The sequence below is a fragment of the Podarcis erhardii genome (genome assembly GCF_964252035.2).
Source record: "Podarcis erhardii genome assembly, chromosome: 1".
Taxonomy (NCBI): domain Eukaryota; kingdom Metazoa; phylum Chordata; class Lepidosauria; order Squamata; family Lacertidae; genus Podarcis; species Podarcis erhardii.
In genome coordinates, this window is record NC_138497.1 from 46,754,818 (window position 1) to 46,776,223 (window position 21,406).

General features: G+C 44.1%; 1 protein-coding gene across 5 annotated transcripts in view; it reads right to left on the reverse strand.

Moving 5' to 3' along the window:
- Positions 1 to 322: 322 nt before the first annotated feature.
- RGS6 (regulator of G protein signaling 6) overlaps positions 323 to 21,406 on the reverse strand; it is a 218,374-nt gene continuing 197,290 nt past the window's right edge. For 2 of the 5 annotated variants that reach the window (XR_014161495.1, XM_081881774.1), the window contains exons 17-18: positions 13,501 to 13,554; positions 323 to 2,513 (exon numbers count right to left, since the gene is read on the reverse strand). Coding sequence is in view for 3 of the 5 variants with exons in the window: in XM_081881774.1 (XP_081737900.1) it covers positions 2,463 to 2,513; positions 13,501 to 13,554 (105 nt within the window). In the remaining 2 variants the exon portion in view is untranslated. Of the gene's footprint in view, positions 2,514 to 10,582; positions 10,694 to 13,500; positions 13,555 to 21,406 lie in introns of those variants that run through there. The other 3 variants (XR_014161494.1, XM_081881775.1, XM_081881773.1) reach the window with 2 other exon arrangements.

A 21,406-nucleotide genomic window follows, 5' to 3' on the forward strand; every position in this document is an offset into this window, starting at 1 on the left:
TTGTTTCCCCTCAGATTCCATCTTCCTCTCTACCCTTTATTGTCCCACTTGTCGATAAATTTAGATTGTACACTCTGTACACTCCTTGGGGCACTGTTATTTTGCAATGTGCTGTGTACTGGATCCATCTTGTAAACTTGTCCATCTAAGAATCCATCTTGTAAACTTGTCCATCTAAGAACCAGTAGCGCAATGTCTGACAGAAAATTACCCACATTGCCTTTTTGTACCAGAAGGTGGACAGGAATGTTTTCCCTACCACACTAAGCATTCATGATTAGATTCATATCCATCTACTGCCAAGAAAAGAGCTTAATGTGCATTTAAAGTGGAAAGAAGATTTTTATGAATACAGGTATTATGAACTATTTTTAACACAAAAATATCAACGCTACTTAGACTATCCCTCCTCAGCCTTAGGTCCCCAGATGTTATTGAACCAGATGTCTCAGCATTGGCCACAATGCTTGGGGATGATGGGAGTTGGAGTCCAACAACAGACAGAGAACAAGCATTGGAGAAGACTGCTTTAGATCATCATTATGATGCTAAGCAGGTCCAAATCAGATTGAACTTGTTTTAGTTTACACTTAAAGTAGTACTTTGTCTCCTTTTACTACTTTTTTTTAGCTAGTTCCCCTGTGCTCCCATTTCTCAGAGCACTGAGAACAATTCTGAGAAATCAGCCATATTATTTCCATACCTAGCTGAGTTATCACAGTTTCAAGCCATCCTCACTTATTGCTATATTGTGAGAGTCGTTCAAATGCCATTACATTGAGCAAAAAGCCATTCACCTCCAAGCCAAAGTGTTGTAGACTGATTTCTCCCTTTCTCTACAAAAGAGACTTATTTGCGACTTAGTTGTCCAGGAATGAATAAATAACCCTAACAGGGTCTTTTTCTTCCTACAAGCGCAGGGAGATGTTTCGAATTCTCCCATCAGCTTGGTTTACTCTGTGTGACTAAATCGTGAGACAGACAAAATGGGAAGAAGTATGCAGAAAGTGCAACCACACAACAAAGACAAGACTTCTTTCCCAACCCAGTATCACCTCTTCAAATATGGTGTTTTTACAGAATGTGTGCATAAAGCAGGCCAGCACAACTTGTGATACAACAAACTTGAATGCAGCCCACTGGCCGTGTGCAACAGATAGTGAGGGGTTCAGAAAACCATCCATGTTTGCTGCCTTCCCGGAACTGCAAAGCAACAACAGACAGACTGCCAAACACTTGGCAGGCCACCCTATAAGCTTGGGCTACACAAGCTGTGCAGGCCTGGCATAACATTTTGATCATATCGCCCAAGAAGCAGGGCCAACATTTTTTACTTGTGCAAAATGCAAAGCAACTCTACTGAAATCAGATCCCTCACAGGAAGCTTAGAGTCTGGCTTTATGGACCAAATCCTGAGCTGGCAGTCAGTAGCTTTGCCCCTTTCTATGCAGCTGAGGACCCCAAAATATATTTTTGGAGGGATATTGCTGACAGTGAGTGAAGAAGCTAAAAAGCACTTTTAAAACCATTATTTAAAAAGTGGATGATAATATGTCTACTATCTCATTGTGGTAAAACTGAATTCTTCCTCCCATCCTTAGGGAACTTTCAATTATTATTTTACTGGACCCGAATGGTTGTATGAAAGGGGACATGTGGCAAGATCAGCAAGAGCTCTTTCTGTGGCTAGGGAGTAAAGGTATTTTGGACCACCCTTTCCTCTTGCTCTGATTCCTCTTTGCCTACTTTAATCTGCATTTCCACTCAAGGATGGCAACACATGTATTGCGTACTATTCTCTCAGGCGGAGAAAAAAACCTCTTCAGGTTTCACAAAGGATTCCAGATCTGAGAAGTTACTGTCAAGTCAGCAATAGCCATTATCCATGGCTAGGGAGAATTAACGCCAGGGCTACCAAGATATGCAGAAGATGGATATTTTTGTCTGTACACATGCAGCAGCAGCAAGAGGAGACATGAGTGTGAGAAAGTGCCTGCATTACGAATATGGATCTCAACCAAATCTTTATCAAGATTTCTCTTAGGGCCCCTACATTAAATGACACCCATAGTCAGTCCCCCCAACCATCTCTGCCTAAGTTGGCATCCTGCATACAGCAAGTTGTGCTCCTCTGAAATCAAGCGAGAAACAGAGAATTATCTTGATTGAACTCAGTGCCATTACAAAGCTGTACAAGTAGAAAAGTGTTGATGTAAACTATGAAAAGAGGAACCTCCGGGTGGGCCAGGCTTTCCCTCGTGGTTTCCTTCGCCTTCCCTGTGCTCCCTTCCGTCTCTTTCTCTTCCCATCTCGTTTGCACTCCCAGCCGTACACACACACACACAGACACGCACACACACAGTGACCCATCTGCCCCCAAATGATATTTCCGCCGTGGAGGAGGTTGAGTGAGTGCAGCTGTCCTTCGGAAATGCCAGCGACCGCTTGCTGAGACGATGCTGTCAAGAAGATTGCATCAAGCCTGTGAGGCGCTTGCCTGCCAGCGACTTCCCCTGGAGGAACAAACAAAAGGGAGAGGGAGGGAAGAAAGCCAAGGATGTGAATATATCCCAGTTACTCAGGAAAACAGGCCAGATTGCTCAGTGATTGGGAGGTCAGCACAGTGACCAGACAGGAAAGGAAAGGCAGTGATAGTTCAGCAGCCTCCTTCATCAACCTAGGGCCCACCAGATGTTTTAACCACAACTTGCATCAGCCCCACCTAGCAAGGCCATGGTGACCTCATGTTTGGGACTATATCTCCCATCGGTTCCAGCCAAATGGCCATGCTGGCTGGGCCTGATAGAAGCTGTAGATCAGGATGGCACCAGATGGGCTGTATGGAGGTCGGTAGGACACCTTTCTTATGCTGTGGCTCTTTCAGGTGATAAAAACCCCAGGTGCCAAACTTGCTGATTCAGCACACTTCAAATAGCTGCAAGGATGGCTGGAGAGCTGGTCGCTGAGCACATCCCAGCTGGTAGAGCAGGCTAGGTAAGTATAGTTAATCCCACCACATTTTTTCCCTGCCAAAGGGTCCTACTTGGCTGCAAAATAAGCCTCCTGTTTAATCCTGGCTTTGTTGTACTTGTGCGGCAAAGAGTCCTGCCATACACTTACAAATACATTAGAACTGTTCTCAGCTTTGCCCAGATGCTCAGGGCAATCTGGTTGTGCCTGTATGTGTGCGAGTGTGTTTTTGCATCATTTGAAATGTCAAGTGTATAATGTTTCACAAAAAATCCAAGGCTATTTTGCTGAGCAGCACCATATTGATCTAACTGATGGCTGCTTAAGCAACAAGCACAAAGATGTTTATATTTAACCTTTATTGGCAACCGTTAGTCCTTCCCTTGGTTGAGAAGAGATACTCTTTCCAACCTACTGATGTTGAAATTCCTCTTTTCTCTGAATTCCTTGATTCAATAAGCTTATGCCCAATTTATATTACACTTGCATCCCAATCCTGCATACATAGATACTGGCCAAGCCCCAACTGGAATGTAAACCAAACACTTTCATACCAATCTTAACGGCAGTTAAAGTACCCCACATGTTCAAAATTGATGAACAGTTGACATTTGGAATTATGTGATATACTTTAAAGCTGCATGATCGTGTAACTCCACAACAAGTACCTACCTGGGCATCCACATGATAAAATTCCAGAGTTATCTCAAGGCATTCTTCCCAGAGCTACTATTCTGAGGTTGTAATGCAAATTACGGCTGTTTCTTTTACTTTTTAGCTTTGTTTATGCAGCCAGTGGTGCATGCAAAATAACAGAATGTGTGCCAAAAGAATGCAACAGATTTCTCAGAATACAGTAGGTAATGTTCACCCTGATCAGAAAAACCATAACATGCTTTATCATTCATTTCTGTAGTTTAACTCATAGTCTTCTTTTCTTCATTTGCTTGCAATCACTAGATCTAGTTGCGAACTGAATGTGGAAGTTCTGCCCACAGCTATCTGTGTGGACCAACGTACTGTTGTTTGGAGGACGCACAAAATTTCCCCTCCTCCTGAACTTCTTGCACCCATTTGAAGCTGAGAAAGGCTTTTCATGGGCCTAGCCAAGGGAAGGCAGGGAGGGGGGCACCTGCCCCTCCCAATCAAGTAAATAAATAAAAATAACTGACTAATCACATCTCAGATAGCTCAGTTCTGCCCCCCCCATATAAATCCTAGCTACTCCCATGTGGCTTTTGCCTCTCTAACAGAACAATTAGATGTGCGCCGCCTCAGAAATAAATCCCAATGTGTTCAGTAGAGTTCACTCACAGGTAAATAGATATAGGATTGCAATTTAAGCTTCTTGGGAACTATCAAAAAGAGGGAGGAGGCATCCATGATTTCAACTCTGCCACTATTTATAAATTTCCTTTATCCAGACACCTCTGGTTGGTTACCCATCTAAATGAAGAGTAGATTCTGTAATGTCCTCCAGAGGTTGTTGGATTATAACTTCCATCATCCATGGTGCTTTGGTGTTGCAATCCAACAGCATCTAGAGGGCATTCATTGGCTATTCCTAATCTAAATGAATCTGTCTGGATTATAACAAACAAGCAAGCAAGCAAGCAAGCAAGCAAGCAAGGAAGCAAGCAAGCAAGCAAACAAACACCTAATCTGTGTGCATGTAGGAGCACCCTATGGCAGAGGCCTCACTGATGTTGCCCATGTCTGATAAAGTTGTCTTTAGACACCTGGAATGGGCATCCTCTCCTGATTGATTCCAGTACCATTGTTATTTTCAGGGTCCTGAAGGAAGCTGAAGGTAGGTCTGCCAGGGCTAACTTTATCCCTAGAGAGTCTCTGGCTCCTGGCTTTGGATTTCATAAAAGGGCAGCAAATTATAAGCTATTTTATTATTGTTGTATTTTTGCTCCCAGTGAGAGGTACCTGTATAATTTTCTGCCCCAGGTGTCAAAATATTTAGGCCTTTGGGACACGGGTGGCACTGTGGGTTAAACCACAGAGCTTAGGACTTGCTGATCAGAAGGTCAGCGGTTCGAATCCCCGCGAAGGAGTGAGCTCCCGTTGCTCGGTCCCAGCTCCTGCCAACTTAGCAGTTCAAAAGCACCTCAAAGTGCAAGTAGATAAATAGGTACTGCTCCGGCGGGAAGGTAAACGGCATTTCCGTGCGCTGCTCTGGTTCGCCAGAAGCGGCTTAGTCATGCTGGCCACATGACCCGGAAGCTGTACGCTGGCTCCCTCGGCCAATAAAGTGAGATGAGTGCCGCAACCCCAGAGTCGGTCACGACTGGACCTAATGGTCAGGGGTCCCTTTACCTTTTTACTATCCACCTTGACTTTTGAGGCAAGTGGAGCCAATTGCCACTCTGCCTCTGGTAGGAATATTTTGGGGGCTTTCTCTGAGGACGAGATGAGCAACTGACTTGCCCTTCCTTCCCAGGAGCTAGATTGCAGGGTTTAAAAAGCACAGTTGTGTGGTGCTTCTAATCACAAGGGGAATGCTATTCCTGAAACCTCCAGATATTCATAGAAATGGGTTCTCACAGAAGAGGAAGAAATGAGAAGAGGAACAATCTCATTTGTTAGTTAACTTCTCAAACACTGAACTGTCTCAACGGTGCTTAGCACAGCATCAAAGTTAAACTGAAGGTCAAAGGTAGAGCAGAAATGTCTTCTGTAATACGTAGACTAATTTAGCCCCTTTTGGAACATTAACTTCAGCATCTCCCTGCTTCCTCTTATTTCTAAGCAGCTGCAGCAGCAGGGTGGTAACATTGAGCTCAACTGTGTTGGCAAGATGTAGGGGATTTGCTTCCCAATCTGACTACAGGCCTCAATGGAGGAAACTTTCAAAGAGTTGTTACATGACTATTGGCAGCCTCAGTCTTTGTGTGTCAGGCAGGATGCTGGACTTTGAAATCCTGGAATAGCGACTTGACTTTCTGAAAGCAGCTGTGAGCTATGTGCCTCCCTTCTTGCCCCAGGTTTTATTTTATAGTGGTGCCCCGCAAGACGAATGCCTCGCAAGACGAAAAACTCGCTAGACGAAAGAGTTTTCCGTTTTTTGAGGTGCTTCGCAAAACGAATTTCCCTATGGGCTTGCTTCGCAAGACGAAACGTCTTGCGAGTTCTTGCGAGTTTGTTTCCTTTTTCTTAAAGCCGCTAAGCCGTTAATAGCCGCTAAGCCGCTAATAGCCGTGCTTCGCAAGATGAAAAAACCGCAAGACGAAGAGACTCGCGGAACGGATTAATTTCGTCTTGCGAGGCACCACTGTATTTGTTTTTTAAAATTATATCCTGTTTTAAAAAAATTATCTACGTCTCAAAATGGCTCTCAAATATGCACCACACAGAATAAAAAACTTATATTAAACCCCCAGAAATTTAAAATGACTGAACAGATTTAATTTCTTGTGATCAGCTGACTCGTCCACAGTCTCATGCACTGGTGGTGTCTATCCACTGGGTCTTATATTTGGCGAGGGGAATCAGAGTGTCATCCTATAATACATCAAACTCCAATTGCCAATATGAATTACTCAGCCCTCCTTGGTCCTGCTGAAAGGAAGCATGGTATAGCCACTAAAAGGAACCAGCGACAGGCCCAAACTCTTAGAGGACCTAAACTCATGCATACATGCATGAGTGGACAGCGTACTACCATGAAGGCAAGCTCCACATCCATGAACATCCATAATTTGATAAATGCCTATCATGTCACCATGAGCATGTGCGAAATTAAGATCCCCCCCCCCGGCATGCATAGATTTATACTTGTTTTCACTGAATTGCATTTGCCATTTTACCACCCATTGACTCAGTTAGGAGAGGTCCTTTTGGAGATCTTCACAATATATATAAATTTTCATGACTCAAGTTAAATAGCACAGGTCTCATGACCAATCCTTGTGGGGGGATTCCACTTTCTACATCCCTGGACTGGGAAAACTGTCCATTTATTCCTGCTCTCTGCTTCCTGCTACTTAACCACTTCTGATCCACAAGAGGAACTCTTCCAACACTGCTATTCTTCAATACCCTGGGAAATGGCTGTGAGGGGCATGATGACCCTTTACATTTCCTCAGGCAGGAGGCCACATAGCAACTTGCATTGACAGCACACGATGTCTCCTGTACTTCAACCAGTGCTGCGGAGAGCAAAAAGTCTTATACTAATAACTCCCCCCCAATTGATCAACTCTACTCACACTGAATATTAGATTCCTCTCAGCTATCCAGAAGGCACCCAGCCTCTTGAGAGACTGTAAACTTTTCCCACAATGACAATACAGGGAAATAAAGAAGCTGTGTTTTTGCGGGCTTATATCTACAGCTACAATATTCCTTAATTCAGGCCATGTTTGTGCATTAGGCCTCTCAGAATCTGCACTGACAACAAATCCTAAAAAACACAGGGCATGCATAACCATTTCTTATTGAACCAGGATTTTTCATAGGACACCCCCAAAATCTCCATGTGTTTTCAATGCATAATTCTTTTAAACATCTTAAGGACCATATCCTTTTATAAGCAGCCTTTTATTAGCATTTGCTGGGGGAGAAATGATACACACACCATAAACATAAGAAGGGTAACATAAATTAGGAAAAGAAACAAAGTTAAATGCTCAAGTAAGTTATTTTTGTTAAAAAAAGCAACAGTAGAGAAAAGTAATGTCAAGAGAACATAAAATCTACACAGATAAATTCACATGAAAAGAGATCAAAAGAAGAATCAATTTAGCATGCATATAACAAATAATGGGTAACAACATAAAAACAAAGCCTTATATAGATTCTCTTTCTTAAAAAGTCAAAAGCATATGTCTTGAATACTATTTCCATGGAAATTAAACGTTTACCTAGATGAAGAATCACAATCCGGATGTACAAATGTCAGCTCACTAAGTACAGGCATGTCACACTTACCCTATTGGCGCCCGGAGATTGCACAGTAACTATCTGACTGCCCGATCCTTTCATTTCCAGCTGCATCTAAGGTAAATTTTCTGATGGTGTACATGCACAGTCACTATGACAAATGCAATGACTGTATGTCAGGAATGGCTAACCTGGGGCCCTCCACATTTTTAATGAAAACTGTCCCCCAGCCAGCAAGACCAATGGCTGTCAAGAGATGATAGGATCATAACTCCAACATCTGGAGTGCCACAGGTTAGCCACCCCTGCTACCTGGTGTGCTGCCTACCAAGCATGCAGACACAGCTGTCCCCTCTGCCATTGAAAAACAGCCTCTTTGTGTGTCCTCCCTTAAGGGCAGCTCTTCATATTAGTATTACAGGTGTACTTGCAGGCATGATGGAGAACATCCAACTTACTTGTGCAATGTAAACACTGTTTTGATACCTCTGCTACAAGAGACTAAAACTGTGACAGCTTCACGTCTTCCCCCCTTTCTTGTAGTGTCCTGATGAAAATCACACACTGGTCTTATCTAGAGGGGTTACAAAGATCAGGGCACAGAGAGACACACAGCAGCGCTGTGGTAACATCCAAGTACACCTCAACTCCTAACTTTTGCATGCAAGACCTCTGTGAAACATTAAGTCTGTTGCAGTAAGGGATGGATGAACCTACCAGTTTGGGTTTCCCCTCAGTTTCTCATTTCCCCAATCTTCAGCTCACCACCTTTCTGCTTCACTTTGCAAATGCTTCTGCCATTGTTTTAGTGTGTATTTCTCCTAATATAACAGTTTTGTATGCAGTTTTCCTCCTGAATTGTAGGACTGTGGAGCAGGGTCACTGGCTCCTAGGGACCCGGCCCTTCTGGCCTCCCCCTATATTTTGGGGAGTGGAGCCAGGGCCCGCCAATCACCAAATGTGGCGTGCCTGGAGCAGCCGGCTTCTTCTTTCTCCTTCTCCTGCCGCAGAGGGGAAGGAGGGTTGAAGCTGCTGATGGTGCCAAGAGGAGTCAGAGGAGGAGCTGCCAGCCACTGAGTCATGTGGCCACTGCATTTGGCTCCGCCCCTGGCTCCTCCCAAAGTCCTGAAGTCATGCGCATGACATCACATGTGCAATGTCAGCCCCCCCCCCCCGCCACTGCCCTCACAAGTTTGAGGATACATTTGCCAGCACCTCCTGCCATGACCTAGAAGGTGGGAAAGCAGAGAAAGACAGAAAAAAGAACTGCAGCCTGAGAGCAGCTCTGTGGGGCCTGGGGAAGCCCCAGTAGGGACTTGGAGACGAATAAGAGTCAGTCTAGTGATTTGGAAACAGGTAGCCCTGGGATTCTTGCTAGGCAAGGTAGTTCTGTGGGAAAGAACCTGAGAAGAAGGCCAAACGCAGTCTTGAAACTGTGCAGGCCTCCTGTTGGCCGGTAAATGTAGAAGCCTGCGCTGTTGTACTTTGGGCCCAGATCTTTTGTGACACCCCATGGAAGCTGCAGTTTTCCTTGTTTCCCCAGCTCCTGCTCCACCACCCCAATTAAATGAACTGCTGAGTGTTAACTGCATGTCAGGTGTGATTGCTCAAACTCACCAGGGTCAGTAAAGAGAATATTAATACTAAAGTGCCTTCAGCACTTTCCTCCAGTCCTGATTATATGCACCCACTACTGATTTGAAAATCCATTACACTGCATATATAAAATAACAGAAAAACTGAAAGACACCATTTAGTACATTCCTTTTTGCATTCAAAGCAATCGAGTGTACATGAGTCTGTTTCATGCCGTTTGGGAAGCTTTCCTAGTGAGCAAACATTCAAAGCCTTTCTTAGGAGCCAGCAATGGTTCTTAAACAAGATAGAGCTATTTAGTTTTAAATGCCCTTCAGCCATGGTGAGGCGCTGGCAGTGGTTCATTAGAAAAAAAAAGCTAATCCTTGCAAAATGTGTTTTGGCTGTAGGAGGCATTTGTCCCTTCAACATGCAGGATCAGAGAGAAAAAGTAACAAACCTCACATATTCTGTGTAGGAGAGACAAGACTCTGGGCAGTATCCCAGTCCAGAGTGACTGACATCTGAACTAAGGACTCGGGCACCATTTCCTGGGGTCCTCAGCGCATGGGATGCCGAAACAGCTTCTCAGAGAAGCCTCCAGTGGGATTTCCCCAGTGTTGCCATTGCCCCCCAGCCAGTGAAGTGGGATGGGTTTGCAAGGCAGGATACACTGCCATCACGGGTCAATCAAAGGGCACTTATCAAGGAGGAAAGAGGAAAGAGATGGTCCATCTTAGTCTTGGAGGAAAAAAAGGTAAGGAGGGGAGATGAGAGTAGTGCAGAAAATTATGCATGGTACAGAGAACATGGATAGGGAGTCCCCCCCCCCCCCAGTAATACTACAACATGAGGTCATCCAATTAACATGAATGCTAGAAGATTCAGGATAGACAATAGGATAAACTTCACATCCTGTTCAAGGGCTTCCTGTAGGCTTTTGATGGCCACTGTGGGCAATGGGATTCTGGACCAGATAGGTCTTTGTTCTGATTTAGCATCTATGTTTTTAATGTCATAGTCACTACAGTACCAACCGAGCTTAGAAAAAAAATACTCTTTTTTTCTGTGCGTGCATGAAAAGCAGTTTGGTTTCTGGAACCCATTTCTGAATCTGTTTCTTTGCTGCTGTGCAGAAAGGCTGTGCTGGAAATCGAACATGCATTAAAAGCTAGCTGAAGAAAGAAAAGGCAAGAATCCAAAGGGTCACCTGCCTCAACCACGGACGTTCCACACTAAAGAACAGTTCAGAAGACTTCTATTAAGAGACAGACAGCCAAGCTCAAATCTCATGGAACAGGTTCGTTGTGGCCATTTCTACTCGTTTCTTTTGAACACTGTTATCCACTGAAGCTGAGATTTGAAGGGGAAGACAGACATATATTTTCTCCGTCAAGGGTAGGAACAACTTCAGGGTATGTGTGATTTTTCAGCAGGAAAGCAGAAGTCACATTCTTCCCATACCAACCTTTCCCTTCAAATGGCAACCTCAGTGGCTGCATGACACAAAAGGTGGTGGGATGTGAGGGAGAGCATTTTTTTTTTTTAAAAAAAAAAGGAAGAACATATATTGTGTAGTTCTGTCCTCAGTAGAAATAAAAAGGGAGGGAATGTAAACAATTAAAGGAGAAGCAAAAGCAAGTAGGGAGCCTTATCCATTATTCTACAACTGAGATGGAAACCTTGTTAGACAGCCAGCATGGCTGATGGTTAGGGAAGATGGGAAGATGTAGACCAGCAACATCTGGGGGGCCACAGCTTCCCCCTCCCTGTTTCACATGGTGGCATTTGCAATTAGAAAGCAATTAGGGCAGCTAATTTAGGGAAGCTTTTAATGTTTGATGTATTACAGTATTTTAAATTTTTTTTGGAAGCTGCCCAGAGTGGCTGGGGAAGCCCAGCCAGATGGGCGGGGCATAAATAATAAATTATTATTATTATTATTATTATTATTATTATTATTAGGACTAAGCTGGAACTGCTTGCCTTATTCATGCTTCCAAAAGTGTATTGAAAAGTGTTTTCCATGTTTTGGTGTGTTCTTCTCAGGACTATTTCTTCGTTGTCTTTACTGCCGTCAGCTTCATTTGCCCCAAGCTGCCATTTAATCTGACTGGCCTTGGGGACCCCCTTGAGGTCAGCAATGATTTTGTGGTGCTGCCTAAGCACATCCTGGGTAGGTGCAAACAAGGCCACATACTGTACATCTCCACAGCCAACAGGCTGAGCAGCCATGTGGGCAAATGAGGGAGAGGATCGTGAAGGCAAGTTAGAAGGCAGAAGCCCACTAGGGCACCAAAGAGAACCAAAGGAGTACAAATGTTTTTCGTTATCGTTCAGCTGCATCATCTTTGCTAATTTCAAGGGAAATCTGGCAATGAAAGAACACAGCTGTAACTGTAATGGCTATCAAATCAGAAAATTATTTCCCCCTATTTAGCTCACAGCTAAATATTTTTCCTGTATGGAGAGTAATGACTTACAAGATGTTTCTTCAATGGCTTTGGGTGGTTGATTACTAGCAAGGACACACGTCACTTGCTTGCAAGGGGACTGGGAAGTGAGGCAGCTAGGATGCAGATAGTGGAGATAAAATTCCTCTGAGTATCTCTGCAACTGGCTGGTGGGTTTTCAAGGCCTGCTATTTGCTTTTGGGAAACGGAAGCTGGTTTAAAGGCTTGCTCTAGCTGTCTGGGTGTTTGTCTCCTTCCTCCACAGTCAGATGGTGTATTTGTAAATAAACACATAGTTCAGAAATCGACAATCACCTCCAGCATTCTCTCCCTTCTAAAGAATACGATACTACAGCAGCTGTCCCTGGAACTTTCTACTGTTTGGGGAAATGGGAAACAGTATGTGTAGCCTAAATTGAAAACAGATGTGGGGTTGCTGTTAAGTCCTCTGTGATTCATAATGTGGCGAGGACTTCTCCGTAGAATAATATCCAGGCAGTGAAATTGTGGAACAGCAATAGGAACTTGGCACAGGTTCCCACTTTGCTTCTTTTTCACTCATGCATTCATACCTGAGTATGAAGCCCATGTGGTCAAAAAAGTTAAAAGGAAATTAGTGGTTGCTGGTATGAATGCAAGAAGCTTCAGACTTGACCTCAAGATCCACCTCTGATCCACCTAAGGTCTTCCACTTAGGTGACTGAAAAGAGAAGACTTAGTAGCCTCTAGCTTAGATGCCTTTGGAAGGGGATTACATGGAGGATACGTTTGTCGTTGGCTACTAGTCATGATGGCTGTATGCTACATCCAGGATCAGAGGCAAGCATGAGTATCTGTTTCTGGGGAATGACAGCAGGAGAGGGCTATCACGCTCAGAAGCTTGTGGTTGGGCACAGAATGTTGGACAAGATAGGCCTTTGTTGGATCCTGCAGGGCTCTTCTTATGGTTCTCATGAATGGTTGAGGAAATGTTATACATTCTATTCTACAGCCAGGTTCAAAAAGCAGCTTAAGCTCACACTTTTGCTAGTCTGGATTTATTTTGTCCTCTTCTTCTTCTTTGAATTGCCAACCACTAAAGGCACATCACAAATTACTTTTAAAGCTCTCTTCCGTTTCAAAAGCAATTTGCCATGTGCTGCTGCATGAGGAAAAAGTACTTTTTAATGAAATACTATCAGGCTCATAGAACTAGTCTCACGCATCTTTGCATAGGATAGCTGACATTATTCAATCATAGCTGACCATTCCAAGATATTTTAGAGGCCCATGTTAGATCAACAGAACTGTAATGGATTTTTGAGCTTGAGTTCAGAATCTGCATGCGCTTTTATGAATGAAAATTGTAAGTTGTCCTTTATTGGGCAACTGGTTTGAAACAAGTTCATTAAACATCTCTTAAACCTAGAGCCTTGTGGGGAGCATTCTGCTTACGTTAGACTGGGGTACCTTCACTGGCCGAAATCTGCATATCATGAAATTCTACCTTTTTATTGTATAGGAGTAAACTACACAGGAGGTGTAAAATTTAATAAAATAATTTCTGAAATAAAAGAAAATGCTGAAGAGAAGGTGGGGAAAAGAAAGAAAAGCAAAAGCAAAATGAACTTACCACGCTGCGAGTGAACTTTTCTAGAGAAGTTCTACGACCTTGCTCATTCTCGGGCTTTAGAAGGGGAAAAAAAAGTTAGGAAGGAAAAACTACTGAAAAAGAAAAGAAAAGAAAAAAGAAGAATCCCTTCAGCTTAAATTTTGATCTAAAAACATTAGCAAAAGAAAAGAAGAAAGATAAAACATCTCAAAACATGGCAGCTACAATTTGCAAGAGCAAAGCAACTAACTTTTGTATTGTAATATTCTGGTAGCTTCTCCCATTGGGAAGTATCTTGTGTTCCGTGCTTAAAATGCGGCTCTAGAGGTAGCTCTAGTCCAAACTTACATAGCTCAAGAGAAAGATACGTAATGATGCATTCTGCATCTGTCTTTTCAATAATTCAATCAATCAATCCCTGAGCTTTCCCTTCTGTGGTTCAGGATAGAGCCTAAACTTTCCCAATCAGCACACGGTGGTCTCCTACCATTCAGGATAGGCTAATTGGTTTTATAAAATGAACCAATATGGTACTAAAAACAGTCATTGCCCCTATCCAACATGGAGCCACCCATGGAAACACACTTGTTCTCCTCACCCCTGCATGTTGGATGTGTCTTTTAATTTGAATGGTGATGCATTGCCTTACGGGACCATGAACCAGTTGTGACTGGATCAGGGCCAGTATCATTCAAGACTTATAGCTTTATTATCCTGTTGTATAGCTCTACACACAGGTGAGACGCAACATATACAATGGCTATAGCACAGTGGTTTTTAGACTGTGCTATGAGGAACCCTAGGGTTCCTTGTAGGTTTATCAGGAATCTCTTAAGTGAGAAGGACAGTAATAGCAGGCAAGTTTCCATAATAAACAGGACTGTCCACCACCAATTTATTTTATCCTAAAATATGCAGATGCAAGAGAGCAAGGATGAGACCAGGGCCAACCCTGCCATTAGACAGCAAATGTGGGGGGTAGCGGATGGAGAGCAGCAGCAAGATGTTGGGAGACAGAGCTGGCTTGCCCTGCTGCCCTCAGGTGTGTTGGGTTGAAGTCATCCCATTGCCAGTGTTGGTAGAAAGTCTCAGCCACCAGGATTGGCCAGCTTCTGTACATGGCTTTGGGGGCAGGGGGAGGCACCAAGATGAGACTATGATGTGGTGGTGGTGGTGGTGGTTGTTGAAAAAACAAATTAATTATCTGCTAGAGCATATAAATAATATAATTTCATCATAACAAGAAAGCCACCAACATTTTGGGTATGTTGCTGTTCTCCAAAGTAATGTGATTCATTTGGCATAGGACCAATTCTAGGAACTATGAAAGAAGAGGTAATTTTGCTAGCAAGCCTGCCATTTTGTTGAATAAAGGGATTAAATGGTGGTGGTGGGGAACAATCAGCACATCATCGGGGGGGGGGGGGAACTACCTTACCTCCAGTTCACTTGTGGTTGGGAAGTAAGAGAGACATGTGATTATGAATGTGTTTGGTGGTTTTATTAAATCTGCATTTTCTTTTAAAATGAAGTGTCAAGAAATCAGAGAAAAACAGCAGACCTGCCACCCTTCTAAGCAAAGGAAGAAAGGCAAATCCTTTCTAGCAAAAGGACACTTTTGCTGAAGGGTGTTAGGAACATTGGGAAGTTATCTAAAGAGCAGGGCTTTGCACACTCTGGTACTAAACACTCTGCTTTGCAAGTGAATGTTTCTGTAATGGAAAACTTCCTGTCAGATGGTGCTGCATGGGGGCATGGAAGGGAGAAGAGTGATGGCAAAGGGTCAAGTTCTTTGGAGAACTTTCAGCACAACCAATTCTACTCCTCTGGAATACAAAAGAAAAAATCAGTGCTTGTGACTTACAGATCAGATCTACGAGCAGATGGAAGAGAAGTGAAAGCGGTTGATAAAAGATTGCTTCAAGAATCTGCCTAGAATAGGGATGAGGAAGCTCTGGCCCTCCAGATGGTGGCTGGGGCTGATGGATTCAATACTAGTCTGTAGGAGCAGGCAAGGGAGAATCTGGTGAACCCTTTATGTCAGGGATGGGAAACCTTTGGCCCTAAAGACGTTGTTGGACTATAACTCCCAACATCCCTGACCTTTGGCCATACTGTCTGAGGAAGACAGGAGCTGGAATCCAATGACATCTCAAAAGGGCACAAGTTTGCTATGTCTGGAGTGCAGGGATTAATCAGATACTAGGCATTAACATATAGCCAGCCATACAAACAGGAAGAAACACATCTTTCAGGTCAAAACATATCATAAGAAGCAAGGAGAAAAAAATGGGAACTGCTGTCAACACCAGCAAAACTTATGAGCACAAGAAAAAATTAAGATGCTTCAGTATAAAAGCTTCTTAGGGCTGTGCTACACAGGAAGCAGCCTGACCATTTAAGAGGAGTATCATCTGGATATGCTGGGGGTTGAACCCGGGACATTGTGTCTGCTGCTATGCAGATGCTCCACCCCTGAACTAAGGCCTTTCCTTCAACTTCTTTTCATCTGGTTCTGGTAGTTTTCCATGTACACCAAAATAGAATCTTAATGGCAAAATTTCTGGCGCTTGAGATTAAATGCTCAATTAAAGAATGCATTGAGATGACCTTTGCATTGGTAGTTTAGCACAGCAATTATTAGAAAAGATGTCTGTAAATAAAATATTTTAGGCCTCGATGTGAGGAATTGAACTCTGAACCTTTTCTGAATGGTCTTCAAATTGCCTTGCATTCAGCATCAAAGAGTAGAGCAAGACCTTTTTTTTAAAAAGAAAAGAAAAGCTTCTTCTTTGCAAGTGGGACCTCTAGGTATCCATAATTAAGAAAAGCTGAGGTTTGGGATCAGAGAATCTTAAAATATACAGATTTTCTTCCAGGGCTTTCTGAAGTGTCTTGCTTTGGGAGACTAAAGGCGTTCCATATCCTATTTTAACACTTGTTGCAAAACACCGGTTCAGAAAGACCCTGTATCCGAAAGCAGGGCCCTGAAAGTGCAGCCCATGGCCTTGTGGATGATGCATAGCTGTCAAGTATCCCTTATTTGAAGGGACAGTCCCTTATTCCAGCGCCATGTCCCGCTGCTGTCCCTTATTGATGGATGTCCCTTAAATGATGTCCCTTAAATTTCAAAGGAAGCAGCTTCTCTCCCTCCCTCCCTCCCTGCCGGCCAGGGAGGAGGGAGGCTCCAACTGTGTTGCTTGGCTGTGTTGCTCACCCAATAAGAAGTCTAAGAACGACTGGGGGGGTGGAGCTTGCATGCCTTGTATGTGGCTAGTTAATGCAAGCTGAGGGGGGTTTTGAATGCTGGACGCCATTTTGTTGCACATGCTGCTGCAAACTTTGCAGTGCAAAGCCAGGCCAGGGAGCCATCTTAAGTTGAGGCTGCATAGGCCTTGTGGTGCATGTGATTCAGATTCTGTTCAGTTGGTTACAAAGTTGGTTGGACAGTGTTCTCAAAGCTACCAGCATGAGTTTGACCAGACTGCAGGAGGACAGGAAGACTGGAGTGCCTGGAACAGGTGAGGCTTCAGGTCCCTTATTTTGGCTGCTGGTCCCTTATTTTCAAGGCTGCTGGTCCCTTATTTTCAAATCTGTAAGTTGACAGCTATGGGATGATGTGCACAGCTCAAGTTGCACAATGATGCTTATCTGCGCCCTGATGAACCGAAGGGATGTCTCTTGGCCTTCTTATTTGGGGCCAACATAGCACAGTGGGGAGGGGCTATCGTTCAGTGGTAGAGCACGTGCTTTGAATTAAGAAAGACTCGGGTTCAGTCCTTGGCATCTCCAGGAAGGCCTTGGAAAGACTCCTGCCTGAATCTCTAGAGAACTGCTGCCCCTCAGTGAGGATAACACTGAGTTGGATGGCCTGACTGCACATTAGGCAGCTTCGTAAGTATAGATTTTGGGAAATTAATAGAATTGCATTAAACCACAGCTGGTTCTAGATCCCTGAATGGGTTGCATCCAATGGTGTTTAATAGGAGATGATGAAACTGGAGATTTCCAAAATAAGGAGGGAGCTTATTTTGGCTAATTCCCTCTTCTCCCTGCAGCATCTTGTGGCACCTCCCATGCTTGTTCCAAAGCGTCCCCCAAACAGGGATGTGGGTTTTCTGGGAAAGTTGTCTGGAAAACCTTCCTATGCAGATTAGGGTAATTTGCATCAGAAAATGTTCATTGGGAAATGTTCAGGTTGCAACAGAATACTGTATGATGCCACAGAGAGCTATTTAATGTAGTTAGTTTATTTTACAGGTATTTAGTAAACAAAGTTAAAAACCTAACTAATGTTTATTTGCACTTTGCATTAATCCATTGTTATGAATGAATGTATAAAATTGAATTTTCTGCAAAACCAAAAACTCCTCTGCCCCAACACTGCTCCTAACCACCTGGAGCAGATTTTTTTTTGGGTGGGGGGGCGTGCCCAGTCTGCAGGGGGAGAGGGAAGTGGTGAAAATTGTTTTCCTTCCTGTTGTGCTGACTGAAGCCTCTGCTGTGTCAAATAACCTTCCATCAGTTCAAGGGGGAACAGCAATGAATACAACCTATTATATGCCTTTTCTTGTGCTGAAAGAGATTGAGACCAAATCAGTTCAGAGCCTATGTAATGATGAAGCAAAGGGTGTGTGCTCTGACATTTCCAGTTCAAAGTGAGACACAGAATTATTAGCTTGCATTAGGCAAACAGTGGGTTTCCTCACCAGTATCTCCTCTTTCCATCTGCAGCATGGGAACAATAATTCTGGCCTACCTTACCAGGTTCTTGTGAGGATGGCTGAAATATTGCACATCAAGCATTCTGAAAATGGACAGGTACTATAGACATAAGCCTTGCTTAGGCATTATGCCTGAACAGGAAATGCCAATACAAGGGACATGTAGGCAGGGCAATTCCCCAATGTCCTGCCCTACCCCAACCTTCCTAAACTGAGCAGGAAAGTCTGGAGGGGGTTTCCAGGCATGCTAAACTAAATATGTTTTTAGATGCCTTCCTGCAATCAGGAAGCCCCTCTGCTATCAGAGTGCTTGTTCATGAATAGGACTCCGAGTGCATTGTGGGAAGGTTGTGGGTGGAGTAAGTGGAGCTGATGCATGTGGGGGCCTTAGGGGTGGGGTGAACATGCAAGCTCCCACACCTCCCTGCTCATGTTGACATTCCCTGCTAAGCCATCACACCTGAGCCAGGCTATTCTGAGGCTGCAATCCTAAACACACTTGCTAGAACATAGGGGAACATAAATTCCACATAAGTATGCATAGCATTGCACTGCAAGTATGACAAATAGATTGACACAGATCAAAAAAAGGGTAAGTGTGTATTTTGTTATCAACAGTACTCCTGCCTAACGAAGTATGCTCAGATGATAACTTGTGGGTGACTAGATCTTTGTTGCTTGCTTGAGTCCACTAAAAGTGAACATTCTGGGGACAGTTTCGTAAACCTTGATGAATTTAATTGGAGCGTTCTGTGTGTCCCTCTTAAAGCAGGGAGAATAATTACAAACCTAACCGTTCTGTCTGCGGCAGCATGTTAACATTTCCACTCATTAAGTTCTGTAAATGCAGAATTCAGCACATACAAATATGCAGGGGCTGGCTTATGCAGTTTTCAAACATGCAAAAACAAAAAAAAAAAAATGGTTGTGGGGGGAGGGCAGTTGCCACAAGAGAACAAATCAACCCATTGTTGTAGCAAAGAGTTGGGCATAGCTATGTAAAGTAAAAATGCTTTGATAAGGAAAGCGCTCATTCCAGTTAGCTGCAAGGGGATGAGAAAATGTGGGTCCATAAGTTTACTGTATCTGCATTCTTTCCCCTGGCTTTGCTTTAACCACACTACATGATTGTTCCTCCTCCAACCCCCAAATATCTAGTTCTTCGAATACAAGACCTAGTGCCAGGATGTGTCATTCCTGCAGGGGATTTCACATCCAAGTCATTTTGCTGCAGAGCAGCAAATGACCTCCCCCCCCGCCCCAAGTTAAGGTGCACAGGACTCCAGAGGCTGGCCAAGTTATTTTGGCGCCTGATGCAGAAAACCTCACAACTTCTCTCTCCTACTAAGTAAAGGTAAAGGGACCCCTGACCATTCGGTCCAGTCGTGACCGACTCTGGGGTTGCGGTGCTCATCTCGCTTTATTGGCCGAGGGAGCCGACGTACAGCTTCCGGGTCATGTGGCCAGCATGACGAAGCCGCTTCTGGCGAACCAGAGCAGCGCACAGAAACGCCGTTTACCTTCCCGCCGGAAGGTATCTACTTGCACTTTGACGTGCTTTCATACTACCTGGCGTTAAAACACAACAATAAAAGCTATTTTATTTATCCATTTTCTGCCTTTTCAGGACAACCAAATTCAACTGCTGGAGGCAGCCACCCCATTCAGCTTGATGGTAGACTGCATATGCACCATATATTTGAAGTACATGACTCCTCCCCCCAGCCGAATCTTGGGAACTGTAGTTTCTTAGCAGTGCTGAGAATTGTAATTCTGTACTTGAGATGCCAGGAGTTGAAGACTGGGAAAAACATCACCTAGCAGAAGGAGGAACAGTTGGATACCACCCTGGGGTAAACATTTTGAATACTTTAAAGAACTCTTGTATGTACAATTGACAGACGGATAGTTGGAAGTCCTTTTTATTTATTTTTCATTTTTCTCTTTTTCCCGATCTTCCTTTTTTATTCTTGTATTGCTTTCTCATTCCTGTATTACTTTTTTGCTTTCCTTTTTTGCTTTGCTCTTGCTTCTGTTTTGTTCTAGTTGTTGCTGTTGTTGTTCTCTGGGCCAATGAGGGGATTCGATGCTGGTGAAGGTAATGGCTGGCTGATGAAGGACCCTGTGTGAGAGGCAGGGAAGCTCTTCCAGAGTGGGAGGGGAAGAGAAAGGGGAGCTCCCAGGTAAGCGATGGGAGGGTCCAACTCTTTCTTTGTGAAACAAGGGTTAAAAATCTACCCATGAGAGAGGCCTTTGTATTTTTCTCTTCTTCTTTTTGTTTTTGTTTAGATTAGTTTGTTTTTTTATTGTAATGTATTATGAAAAGTCTTAATACAATCTTTTTATATATATAAAAAGAACTGTAGTTCTGTGAAAATGAACTACAGCTCCCAGGATTGTTTGGGGAAAGCCATGTGCTTTAAATGTATGGTGTGGATGCAGCCTTAGACCTAGGTTACAACAGCAATGAAACCCCACCATGGGGCTAACATAAAACCCATCAGAGCAAATTTAGCAGATACTAACAAACATTCAGGGACGCGGGTGGCGCTGTGGGTAAAACCTCAGTGCCTAGGAGTTGCCGATTTTATGGTCAGCGGTTCGAATCCTTGCGGCGGGGTGAGCTCCCGTCGTTCGGTCCCAGCTCCTGCCCACCTAGCAGTTCGAAAGCACTCTTAAGTGCAAGTAGATAAATAGGTACCGCTTTATAGCGGGAAGGTAAACGGTGTTTCCGTGTGCTGCGCTGGTGCAGGCTTGCCAGAGCAGCTTTGTCACGCTGGCCACGTGACCCGGAAGTGTCTCCGGACAGCGCTGGCCCCCGGCCTCTTAAGTGAGATGGGCGTACAACCCTAGAGTCGGACACAACTGGCCTGTATGGGCAGGGGTACCTTTACCTTTACCTTTAGCAAACATTCAAAAGGACACGGGTGGCGCTGTGGGTTAAACCACTGAGCCTAGGACTTGCCGATCAGAAGGTCGGAGGTTCGAATCCCCGCAACGGGGTGAGCTCCCGTTGCTCAGTCCCTGTTCCTGCCAACCTAGCAGTTCGAAAGCACGTCAAAGTGCAAGTAGATAAATAGGCACCCTCTGGCGGGAAGGTAAACGGCGTTTCCGTGTGCTGCTCTGGTTCGCCAGAAGCGGCTTGGTCATGCTGGCCACATGACCCGGAAGCTGTACGTCGGCTCCCTCGGCCAATAAAGCGA